This window comes from Strigops habroptila, chromosome 5, assembly GCF_004027225.2.
Source record: "Strigops habroptila isolate Jane chromosome 5, bStrHab1.2.pri, whole genome shotgun sequence".
In the NCBI taxonomy this organism is placed as follows: domain Eukaryota; kingdom Metazoa; phylum Chordata; class Aves; order Psittaciformes; family Psittacidae; genus Strigops; species Strigops habroptila.
Genome location: NC_044281.2, coordinates 49923105 through 49936521, shown reverse-complemented (window position 1 = coordinate 49936521; position 13417 = coordinate 49923105). Strand labels below are relative to the sequence as shown.

Below are 13417 nucleotides of genomic sequence, written 5' to 3'. Positions count from 1 at the left end.
TGATTTTTCTGTATTCACTTGTAGAGTCCATTTAATGGTCAGTAAGTAACTGTAAAAAAGATACCTTATTTACTCAGCTGTTCCTTGCATGTATTCCAGAGTCCTGTCACTTTGGTTGTCTGACAAATGTACCTCTTTTTTCATATTCACACCTTTAGCACTTCAGACACTGCTATACGCAATAGGGAAATGTCGTGGATTTTTTGTTGGCTGGTGCATCTTCAATGACATTTTTAATAGAGCTGCCACTGCAAGATCTTTATCAGTGCTGACAATGCACACATGCAGAAGAACTGACCCGATTTTCAGAGGCCAGACTGTTTGCAAGGCAGGTACCTGGGAGAATTTGAAAAAAATAAAATAAAGTAACAAGTTTTCTGCTGTTTTTAATTTCTTCACTGGTTAAACAGGACTAATTTATTAAATTAATTACTTAAATTTAATAATAAATAATTTCTCTAAATGGTGCTGAAAAGAAGCACCATGCAAGCAAAGCCAAGCTGAGCTAGGTTCAGGGGAATCAGGGTGTTTAGTTCCACTTTTCAGCTGTTGTAGGGTTAGGGGGACGAACTGTTATCATCAAGTAAGTCAGTAGCTACCGAAAAGAGCAAAACTAAGAAAAGTTTCTCCTTCCTGTATCTGTTGGTTTAAACTCATTTCCAGAAGCTGATACTCGTGTTTCCTGGGGTTTCATATTTCTGCTAACCTGCTTATGTCACTTCTAAAGTTTTGCCTTTTGAAATGTGTTAAACTGCATGCATTCTTCACACCCTGGCTTCCCCTCGCTGCCTCCTCCCTATTTCAGTTTGGGAACAGGTTGCCCTTGCAACTGATGGAAGATATGACTGCTGGAAACCTGCCTTTAGACTATCACAGCTGACAACTCTCGAAGTCTAGTTTTAGTGTAAAATTATTTTACAGCTTCTCATTTAATGCACATATTTCCTTGTGGTATCTTCTATATCACAAGTTTTCCTTTTTGAGGTGGTTTATTATCAATGACATTGGGAAATCATATGTAATGCAAGATTTCCAACAACAACCTGGGAATTCTGACCCACTCCTCTAGCAACGTCCATGGAAAATGTTTCTTAAATGCAAAACCATGCCAGTCACTGCCGCAGAGTACTTTTTAATAGATACTACCAGGAATAGGATGTTCCCAGGAGATAATAATTTTTCTTCAACACTCAAAAATCATTTTCTAAATAAGTAGTGTCACCATGGATGCCGATCACAAATGTGTAGCGTAAAGATGTAATTACAAAATGACAATTGTGTGGACTGTGCACCCGGAGCCAAATCCCCTCTCGGTATTCATCCCAAGTCGCTGGGCTGTAATTATTCATGGCACATCAGCACCCCAGGCTCCAAGCAGCAATCAGCACTATTTAGTCATGCAGTAAGACCCCACCTCTTCCCCATAGAGTTCAATACCTACACAGACAAGCAGATGAACAGCAGTCAGAATAAAGACTGCTTTATAAATGAGCAATTTATATCATAAATTAAATATTTTCCATGATTATAAAGGATTTAGGTGTCAAAGGTTGTAACAGGATTTATAGGACACCAAAGTTAAAGAATAAGATCCTTAATGAATATAGCAAAGAGGAGTTTTAAGCACCAGGTTATTTAAAGTCACACAATAGGGTACTGTGCAGAAAGCACAACTTATCAGCACAGTTTGGAGAATGAAGGAAAGCCACTTCCCAGTCAGGTAATGTCCTGTATCAAGCCTGATACTTTCTTTAGTTTCCTGTAGAATAACTACAGAGTGCATCATGCCAAGCAGTATGGAAATAACACTGTTCAAACATCACTGTCATTCCCACAGTCTAGACAGTCTCCTCTTGCAGGACATGCAAGCAAGTCTGATCACCAGTTGCAGACTTGGAAAACTATGTCATGAGATCTTCATTATGAAAGATCCTGTAAAATATCAAAAGATGCCTTATCACAATGCAATAGATACAGACTCAATACAAAGTATGTAAAAGCAAATTCCTGACACAGCAAAAACTGAATTAAAGTTTATGAGACTGGAACAGGGAGGGAAAGGAAGGAAGAATCACAGTCGCCAGCTCAAGCTATACGAATCTATACAAAGCTACGTAAGTTTAGTACAGGAAGACATTATTACCTTACTATGTTTTAATATTTCTTTTAAATCTTTAACTGAAGTTGCAGAGAGGGGTGATTATGCTCTGTCAAGACAAAACAACAGCAAAGCTAATGGAGCTTAATGGTACAAAGAATACTGACAAGTTAAAACCTTGCCCAGATAAGCTGTAACTAGTTTTCACGTGTATCTGCAAAGAGTTCATTGATCGCAAATGGCCAACATTTTTTCACAGTTTCTGCTGTCTCTCTTATATTCACCTCCAACAAACTACTTTCTGTATATATATATGTACATATATACATATATGTAGGTTTTGTCTGTGCCCAGAGGGACCTGGACAAGACAACAGCACTTTACCATGCTACCTCGGTGTGTGGAGCAATTATGGATCAGGGCTTCACTGTGCTTGATGCTGACCAAAGACTTGTTGCAGTCAAGAGCTTTTACTGTAACAGAAGGCAATCTAATGCTCTGCTTGAGCTGACTCGTTTCAAGGGTCAGCACCGACTTCACGGTACAAGCTCTGAGAGCACTGCATTCATTTAAATAAACGGGCATTTAATGGAAGCAGCACAACTGAGCAATACTTTTGGTATATAAATTTTGTCCTTTCTTACACGGAAACTTTCTTTCCCTCCCAGTAACCTTTCTGTCCCATCTGGGGGAAAAGGGTTGTTCTTCCGGACCCAGGCAAAAAACCCTTTGTGTTGTGCAGGGACTAATGCCACATATCACAAAAAAATAAAAATCATTGAGTGCTAATTAAGTTCACCTTTAGATGACAACAGCAATGAAGAAATCGAAGACTGTACTCCCTGTCCAGCTGGCCACAAAAAAAAACACCAACCAACCAAAACAAAAAACCACAAAAATCTGGTGATTTCTTTTACTTGTAATATGATAATTTCCCTAGCTACTTCAAGAAAAAAATTGCACCACCACATATATCACAGCAGTTTCACCACTATTAATCTGTATAAATTTACCTTTCTAGTTGCATAAAATTCAAATTGTTGGCCCAGTGCACACATTCACAACTTACTTCCTCTTTGGAGACTCAGTCATTGTGACTAATTCTGTCCTAGCTGAGATCCCTTTCTTGCATGAGACAAAACCCGACTGTAAATGTCCTGCCTCTTCAGTCTGCAGATCCGTGGCTATATTCAGGTCATCCTTGCAAAAAAATTAATCCAGTGAGTGTGTGGCTTCCCCGAGTCAACTCCTGCCATTGCCTGGAGGAGCTGGGGATTGCAGAGCTTAACCTTTGATATGAAAATGACTGCAATTCACTGTTGTTAGTGCATGGGCGCATCACTCCTACCAGGCAACGAGGTATTGCCTAGAGCAGGATACATCTGCTTCTAGTCATAAAGCAGGATTTGCTTCATGCTGCAGCCAACTGCCACTGTGACACCACATACACCCCTAGATGCTATGAGGCTGCATAAGCCCCTTCTGTACTCCAACATCTCCTGCCTTTGTCACCTAATGTATAAATGGCAATTTCTACTTAGGGCAACTTAGTTTATATGACATACGTTCTACAGCTTGCCTCTGGTTTACTTCAGACCTTATATAAATGCATTTTTTATGTTCAGTGATTTTACATAATTCTATTTGACTCATTTTTATGTCAATTAAATACTCGCAGAAGCCTGTTGGAGAAACAGACCATTTTGGTGAGTTCCAGCTGAGGGGCACAACTTATTTCTGCTCCTTTGAATATAGTACTGGTCTTCAAAGTGCTGGTGCCTACGACAACATCCTTGGCAAGCAGAGCAAGTAAACACGAAAACCGAGGACGGATTATCGCTGCCTCTGCAATGGCAAGTACCAAGAGTCCCTTCAAAGTCCCGTGTAATTTAGAATACTGCGGCTAATGTCTTCCAGCTCCACAAACCTAAATGCCAGTGAAGGCTGAAAGGCCTGCACTTCCAGCATGCCGGAGGTCCGTTTTTCCCCAGGGCTGGGAGGCGGGTGCTCTTTGCAATGGCTGCAGCTCCCTCTCCTGGTGGAAAGCCAGAGCCAGGGCGGCCACCAGCCTCCAGCACCTTCCCACACCCGCTCACCGTTTCTGCTGTGCTTTAAACAGTGGAATGCAAGTGAATAGATTTTAACAATTTACTGTGGAATTTGGCGAATAAACCGGACTCTGAAATTAATTAACCAGGAAAAAGTAGCACAGGCTTTGAAAAAGCAGACAATTCTGAGCAGAAGGCAATCAGGCTCTCAGTACTTCTGTTTCAGAAAGAGTGAGCAAACAGGCTTATTTTTTTCATTGGAAAATGCCTGTTGAAAGGTGTCAGAAATTTCAAGTCATAACGAATTCTCAGGTTCATAAAAGCCTTAAAACACAAAACCTGAAAATATCTACATGTTTGAAAATTTGAAGCAAACAACAAAAAATACTCAGGACACAAGGCTTTATTTTAAAACCACTGAAGATAAAACTGTGAAATTGTGAATGAGAACATTTGGCCTAATGAAGTATGAACAGTTGATGAGGTCCAGGAGCATTAAGCTAGGCTTGTAAAGAATTTCAATAATTATTATTGACGCCAACTACTGCTAATGTCACTGAGTTTCTGTGAGGGGTGTATGATAAAGTTTCTAAGAAAAAGGAGCCAGACAGCATTGCTAGCTGTGTATAAATACACAGCTGCACAGAGAAGGCAGCACAAGGGTCACGTTGCTTCTATTCCGGTTTAGGATATTTAATATACAAAGAGACATTTTATAACAGTTACTTTGCCTCTCTCTCTGCTTCTTTCTAATTAAAGCATGGATAGATGTTTTCATAGACAGAAGGTGGGAAAGACAATTTAGCCTTTTGTATCTCATCTTTAACACTTCATTTATTACTAAATATCATCCATTTTTGAATGACCCGGGTGCTTCTGCAACAACAGCCTTCCCAGCTGCTGGAGGCAATTGCAGAGATTCATCATGACAGTGACAGAAAGCGCCTCCACACTAGTGGCAGTACATTGTGCTGCCATCTGTAAGACCCCAGCCTAAGAGCAACCTCGGGATTCCCCCTCCTCCGTAAAAACAAGGTACATAGTGCAGATGTTAGGAGCTGGGTTTCTGAACATGCTGACCATGCTCCTTTCAGAGGGCTCCCTGCTAGCTGATTAATGGGGCAGCATTAATATCAGCTGTTGTGCTGACCACAGAGCCAGGATGCCGGCCTGAAACCGAGTGCCCTGGCAGTGCTGAGAGCCAGGAGAGGTGCGGGAAAAGCACAGTTTCCTACAACCATAGGCTGCTGTTATAACCATTCATTTTCAGCTTCCTGCAGGAAAAGAGATGGAGATTTAGATTTCTATTTTCAACTTCACTTCACTCAGCTCAACAAAGCATCATCAAGACAGGGTCTGACCTCTTTCTTCCCACCAAAAAACTAGCACCCACATGAAAAATCTAAATCTGAGTGGAAGAGCAAACAACTGAAATCATATACAAAACACCCAGGAGTTTGGGAAAGCAGGTAATACAGTCAGACTGATTTTGATATGATTTCAATCAAGACCTTTTCTGCACTTCAACATATCCATCTCCATGTGAACGCTCCAGTTTGGCACCACATGATGAGGAGAAGAGGCAGAGATCTTTTCAAAGCTGATTACAGTACAACTTTGGTTTCAATGTGGAAAAAAGACTGGTTTGCACTTCCTGTGGTAAGTGGTAAGAGGCTGTTACGTATATCGAAACACATTACATTTAAGAAAGTTGTAACAAGCAGAAGTGATTCAGTTCCTAGTGCTAATAGGTTATCTTACCGATATTGCGATTTTTTGTCCTGCCTTTCCTTTTTACTTCTTCCATTCTTTATTGAAAAACTTGCAGTCTCCACTGTTTTACAGCAAAAACTGTTTGTAAAGCAAGAATTGTGCTGATCGCATCAAAACTCATCAATATAACTTGTTTTTCCATTATTAGCACCATCTGAGCCTGTTGAAAGCCTTAACCAGGGCTTTAATTTTTCCACAGAGAGCTTTAAATTAATTAGTGGTTTACATTCTAACAAAGAATCTGATACCTTCATAAATCAATCTAATGCAGAAGGATTACCAGTGGGTGGAAACCTATTCAGCAGGGACCTCATATTCACTTAACATGGTGGGTTTTTAACAAAAGGGTGCAGGTGTGGAATAGACGGGTACCAGGAAGAGCCCCTGATAATCACTTTGCATCACTTAAAGACGCAGCAGGACACATGGTAAATCAGAGCCTAGGGCCCACCCTAAGCAAAACCCATGTAGATACAAAAGGCAATATCATCTCACTTTAACCTTCACAGCTAAATTGCCAGAGTGGTACGATTTCTTTTGTGTAGGTTACAATCCACTGAACTAATGGAAAATAGAGTAGAATTAAAGGACTTGGATGCAGAAGTACAAACAAAACTGTGTAACATATATGTAAATAAAGGTACCAAATAAAAAAATAATAAAAAAAATTTTAACATTTTTTCTGGGTATTATAAAATGAATCCACATTATTAGCACATAATATAAGTGTGTATGCTTTCAGTTCATTTTAGGCTTTTAACCTAGTTTCTGCTAACGCAACACTTATTCTTGCCACAAGACCTCTACTCTCATATTTTTCCTAATCTGGCACTGCTCACTGTTAAGACAATGTCACAAAAATGAACACTTTTCACTTTTCCTAGTCTTGTTCAGTGTCATAAAGGTCCAAAGTAATTGACTTTAAAAAAAAAATACTTTGATGACTAAAGCAGTTTTCAGTCTTTACTATGTTTTGAAATAAACCTGTGATCTGTTCTGAGAGCTGCTCGTTTTAATAACGGAGTCTCTGTCACCACAGACACCTTCACAGTCTCCATCAAATGCAGTAAGAACTGTACACATAAGAAGTGATCATCTTCTTTTCCTTTACAAAAAGGTAAAATATCCTTGATGAGTCAAAAGAAACATGAGTGAGAAAACTGTGAACATGCACATTAAGAAATTAAAAGCTGTAAGTGACAGGAAGAGCCAAATGGCAATTTAGGCTCAATGCTGCTGAAATGTTCATGGATTGGCAGTAATTGCGCATTTTGATAATGGATAATCAATATTTACTGAAGGTGGTTCATAAAATAAAGAAACTTAAGCAACTATCTGGTATTCACACCATGGATTTGTTCAGTTCTCCTAATTCAAGTAATTAAAAATTCATACTCACTCAATCCTGCATAGGAGGTATCAGATCTTCCACACAACCATATGGAAAAAACATATCACAGGTTATTTGTATTCTTGGTGATAAACATTTACCTTGAAGTTAAGAGTCTTCATTTTATCTTCTATAGTACCTTCCAGTAATTTGCTACTTCCAATAATAAATCAGACATGAGAAAGGTAACTCTGGGACATACCAAAAAATCTCATTTCCTACGGGGACTGCCATGGAGCAGACACACTGGTATTGCACACAGCACATAGTGCCTGATCTTCAACCTCAGCTGAGGTCTCCTCAGGAAAACATCTCTTCATAAACATGCATTTCACCATCACTCACATATGTTATTTATACAGATGTACAAACCCATTTCTTGAGCAAAGATACCACAGTTTAAGTAATTTCTACAGCACATGCTTCAAATTTATTTGTTGTTATAGATTTTACGTACATGTCTACCTTGCTGCAGCAGCTCCTGAGACGCTGGGCAAACCCGAGCACTGGGAGCCTTTCCTGCCCATTGCTTCCAAGGACTACTTGCAAAAAGGCAACAGTTGGTTGCAGGTTACAGCAAATGCTAACTGACGACACCCCATGTAGGGAAGCAAATCCTAAATAGCATCTTCTCCTCTTGACTTGTGCTGGGAAGGTAATAGGGAAGAGTATCCATGGCTCTCTCACACTGTTATCACATAGGTGTCAAATGGGAACCAGGAAGAACAGGGCAAACTCACCACACCATGTGTCCCTCCAGCATGCCAGTGGCAGGCCAGCACATGCAGGGACAAGGCACCCACTCCCTGCTCCCACACCCTAATAATGAGCCTGGGTTGACATAACGTGGCCACCTCTTACCCTCATGACCTATCTCTGACTGCAAAACCCAAATAATTTTCTTCTTTTTTTTATTTCAGAAGCAAGAAACGAGAGCAGGTATTACATGAGGTGCTGCCCTGCAAAAGGCTTGCGTGATGCTTTGCACAGCTGCTGGGAGGCAGAGTAGCAGCATGGCAGCACGACTCCTTGTGCTCTCTGACCCACTTCATGCCTGGTATGAGAAATGCTCTCAGTGGGACACCAAAAAGAGCAGACATGGGGTTCGCTACCCTGCAGGCACACTCTACAGAAGAAGCCTCGCTGTTTGACAAAGGCCAAACTGGGCTGTTTGCCCTCACCAACATTTCGCTGTGGATCTTTGTAAAGTAGTTGCTCCAAAACTATGGATATGGAATACGCTGCAGGCTCCTTGCTGCATACCCTGAGAATGTAGACTAAGAAGTTACTTCATCCCTGGCCTCCCCTGTGTTCAAACACTCCAGCTCCTGGACCCTTACTGCTCTCAAACTGCTCACAGTCAAGCAAGTTCATTAATGTTAATTAATGACTGCTGTGTTTCATATTAAAATCACCAGTTCTGAGCTCTGAGACACAAAGAAGTTTCCATACATCAACAGCTTCAAAGCAATTGTCTCTACGGGTGCACTTATCCTTGGCTGTAGTAGCAGGATACTTGTGGAAATTACCCCACAGGGGAGAGGGGAAAAACTACCTATTATTTACCTTGGGGGAAGACTGCACCCCTGGAGAGCTACCTGTCAGCTCCTAATGGGTTACAACACTCAGCCTCTCAACAAATTATACAAAATTACACTCTGGTTAGCAGGGCTAGGGGATTAATGGGGCACAGGAAAAGGTACGAGAAGTGTCTGACTCTCATGAGATGAGACCTCCAGGAGGGTGCATATACCAAAAGCCTTACCAGCTCTGGAAGGTTAATCAATATTGCTCATTTCATAAAGTCCTGGATTATCCCACTGAGTGTATTTTACACTCAATATATTATATTATTTCTATACCTCCAAGGGACAGTAAACAGCTCTTCCCAGATTTTGAAATTTGTTTACACTGAAAACTAAAATGCAATTGCAAATCCGATGTCTGATCTCTGCCCTTCTTCCTCCATCAAAATTCCTCCTGGAGGCAGCAAGATTTTTATCTCAGTCACAGACTCTTGTAACTTAGCCTGATAAAAGTTTGTTTCCCGGTTCCTCCAGGCCTTCTGCCTCAATACACACACATTACCCAGTGGCCAGTCTTCCCAACTCCTTAAGCCCCACCTCAAAGTCTTCCTGTGGCCAACCCAGCCATGCTGCAGACCCAAGGGCTGGCACACTGGGGTGGTGTCTGGATGGGAGAGGTTTGCCCTCTCCCATGCCCACAGCTTTAGCTGGGCATGCAGTGGGGGCTCGGGGCAAGCCAGAAACACCTGCCTGAGCACACGCTGCTCGTGTCCTCCCCTTCCCTACAAGGCATGCAGAGCCCAAAGGCCACTGTCCGACAAGAACCCCCTGTGAGGCACCCCCAGCTCTGCTGGAGCCACCTGTGGCCATGGTGGGAGCAATAGCTTCAGAGCTGATTGCTCCTACCTGTCACTCAGGTCCCTCCAAATCTCACTCCATTTTATTGATTGCTAACAATGACTTATAAAATGCATTCACTGGAGGCAGGTGAGATTTTAAGGACCTTGCAACACACAGCTAACAGTGTCCACTCCCCAGAGACCCTCTACAGCTTCTCCCTCCCAAGTCAAACAAACTTCGGACCAGATTTGTTGACAGCCAACTATGCAACTCACTCAAATCAGTAGCAGTTTCATGAGTATGTTCAAGGGGACTGTTTCGGTTTTAAGGTTTGTGAACTCATCTGCTTTATTGCATGGAAACCTGAGACATTTTATCTGAAGACAGGGACAAACAAACTCCTTAACAGATGGGAAGAGTTCCTTAGATATTAAGTAATTAAGCACACTCAGCACATGTTGGCTCCTAAAAAAAATTGGTTTGAAGAGATAAAGCACTCTATAAATCGAGGTTTGCAGTTAACCAAAAATCTGCCTTTTCAACTTTTGCTCACAAGCCTAATCTCATAAATTGCTACATGAAAAATGAGACTGTAAGGAGCATTACATGACTTACAAATTTATCAGATGGAGAGGATTTTTTAAGCTTCCATGCCTGTATTCCTCCATTTTTCTGTGGTTGGCTAAGATTTAAGAGGCGACTAAATCTACCACCACATTTTGATCTTAAATTGCCTTTCTGTGCTTGCCTTGCTTCCAATTCCAGTAAGCAGCAGCAGTAGGGAAAAGGAAACAGCTTTTCCCTACTGCAGCTTTTCCAAGAAAGCCAAGATAGAACCTTGAGTTTCCTCAGATTAATGAATACATCGCTGGCAACCCATCATTATGTCCAATACAGCCTTACTGCTTCGGTGACTACCTTCAGCAATCAAAACGTACCTAAGGCCTTAAATAGTTAAGACAAGAATTGCAAAGCAGTGAGTTACTTCAGCTTACCATTGCTCCTTCACTCTTACTTCGTGCAACTTCTCGCTGCAGTCGAGCCACAGACAGCTTCTCCCTACGGAAAGAAAAGCGCGTGAATAGCAGTTCATTTTTCACTGGCAGAGAGAACGCACCACTTCCCCATTGGGGCGGCATTCCTGCACATCACTCAGGCAACCCTCCCGGCAGACCCTGCTCTCCTCGCCATGTTTCTCTGCAATATTTAGCTGCTCTGTTACTGTTTCATTTCACAGCAGTTTGACAGAACTGTCAATAAATCAACTGGACCCAAGCATCATTTGCTCCATTCAAAAAACAAAGTAGCTCATCACGCTGGTGATATGGAAACAGACTGTGCAAATCAGATTGTGTGATTTATTTTCCTAAGGCCTTGCCCATCAGCTTTATTTGATTACATTGACACCAGCTAGAAGGCTGTTAGATCATCGATAAATGTATGCATAAAAACAAAATATAAAAAATCTATTCTATTCCCAAACACACTGTGCTGCATTTTGCAACTACTATTTCTTTAATTAGCCTTTTTTCACAGGAGATCCTTACCCAAATGTTTGGCTTGACTCAAGTCACAATTAATTTGCTTAATTAAGGATCTGACCATCACAACACACTTTTTCCTGAAAAGTTGTAAGAAATTAATGAAAGTAGAGTTTAATATACATAAAAAAGGAGAGAGATTTTCAGTGTGTGGAGTGGGAAAATGTAGCAGCACCAAGTCTGTGAACTGCAAAACCTAGACAGGGGAAGGTGGTGCAGGAATCAACCACTGCAGGAAGGGTACAGGAAGAAGGGAATTTGCTCTGGAAGCTCAGCAAAACAGAAAATGCTTTATAGAACAAGGAGGACTGAAGCAACCTACCATATTTGAAAATGGATTTAAGAAAAACAAACACACTTTTTCAAGCAGGCTATTCTCAAAGAAAAATATGTATTTTTGAAAGAAAAGCACCCTGCAGAAATGTCAGAGGAATCTGTCACTGCACAATGAAACATAAATTTGCAGATGAATAAATTATTTACAGAAGATGATCAGCTTTGAAAACATTCAGCACAAGGGGTTTTAAATCAGAATATATCCATTATCAAGTTTGAAATTTTCCATTTACTGGTGTTTTGCCCAGAAATTCTACATGGTCTAATTGGAAAGAAAGTCCTGAACCATCCCACTGCAGCATCCCAGTACTTACCCGGGATATGTAAAATCTTTGCCCTGGCGACTACTCAGTATAACACAAATGTAAGCATGCCAATGGCTCAGGCCTGACCAGACACAGCTGTGGGCAGGCAGAGGCAGCCCTTTTGCAGCTGTGCTGTTTGAGAGCCAGCAGGACAAGCCTCCCACTGCTCGCCATGGCTCCAGCCATGATTCCACTGGCCATGCTGCCTGGCCTTCCTGAGACATTGTGAGATCAGGAAAGAAAACCTTCCTGCTGTGCACTGCAGTGAGGTACAGAGTCTTCTTGAAAGTGCACAAACGCACCTCCCAGCTCCTACGGCAGAGAAGGGGCTGGAAACTCACGGCCCCCAAAGACCTACAAAGGTGCCCAGCTGTGGCTGAGGGACAACCTGGCGGATGATGATTTCCCCAGGCTCTGTAACCACTCCTTCACTGACTGGGTCACTCTCATCCAGCGTGAAAAGCTAAATGCTCTGTAATAGTTTATTCCTGATCCTGCAAGAAAAGTAGCCTTTAAACCATTTCTCAGGACCCCTTTCTCCACACGCCTGACTAATTCATTCAGGAATGACAGCATTCATGTCACTCTGCCATAGCTCAACATATGCTTGGGTCACTAAACCAGTCCCTCCCTCCATTTCAGTAGCAGATGTGGTATTTAAGTTAAGTCTCCTTAACAGTCACCTGCCCTCACATGCTTAGTGCACCCCCACAACACTCCCCACCCAGCTGGCTGGTGGCACCCTGCAAGCATGGTTATCACATAATACCAGGTGTTGCTAATATTGTGATCTGTAAACATACACGATGATGAAAGCACTCAATACCAGCAAAATCTAAAGACAATACAGCCATAGCCCTGTAGAAGTTGTATTTGTGTTACTCCAGCATTATATCAAGATCCTCTTTTGCGCATGTGAAAAATTACTGAAAATTGAGAAGCGGCATTAGTGCAGCCTTAACCCAAATATCCTAAAACAGCTTCTGAAAGACACATAACACTCTCCCCCTTCCTTGCTCAGATACTATCATAGGCAAATTATAAAATTGGTTAATCCTATTTCAAGGATTTAGTTCATCTGCTTGAAATAGCCCATTGCATTTTTGTACCGCTTGGGTGCCCTAATGTGTTTTAGTGGAAAAAGCAAGTATACCCTTTGAGGGGGATTTTGACTTTTTAATTGCAAAACAAATGCCTAAAGATATTTTAGGAGAAAAGATGGAGGGGAGGGAAGGGGAGGAAAGGGGGAGGAATAAACAAAAATAAACCCTGCAAACCACTCCTCCATACACTTCCCGCCAGTGGTCTGGAGAGATTTATTTAGTTATTCTTCCTGCATGAGGAATACTTCTACTTTCCTCTCTCTGTGTTACCTCCAATATGGAATCAGTTCCACATTTTTAGAATCCTGGAATTTTATCAGAGTACATCCCATTTGAGCTCCATTCACAAAGAGGGCTCCTCCTGATGATGCCAGGCCTTCCCTCTCCGGGTGAGGATCCTGGAGGATTTCTGAGGTTCAGAAAGGGCTTCCTTAGCAATTTTCCCAAGGAAGGAGAG

At 41.7% G+C, this 13417-nt stretch overlaps 1 protein-coding gene across 11 annotated transcripts in view; it reads right to left on the bottom strand.

The window, feature by feature from the left end:
- NCKAP5 (NCK associated protein 5) overlaps positions 1–13417 on the bottom strand; it is a 408143-nt gene that overhangs the window by 200535 nt on the left and 194191 nt on the right. For all 11 annotated transcript variants that reach the window (XR_003991395.1, XR_003991396.1, XM_030485815.1 and 8 more), the window contains one exon: positions 10671–10734. Coding sequence is in view for 9 of the 11 variants with exons in the window: in XM_030485815.1 (XP_030341675.1) it covers positions 10671–10734 (64 nt within the window). In the remaining 2 variants the exon portion in view is untranslated. The remainder of the gene's footprint in view (positions 1–10670; positions 10735–13417) is intronic.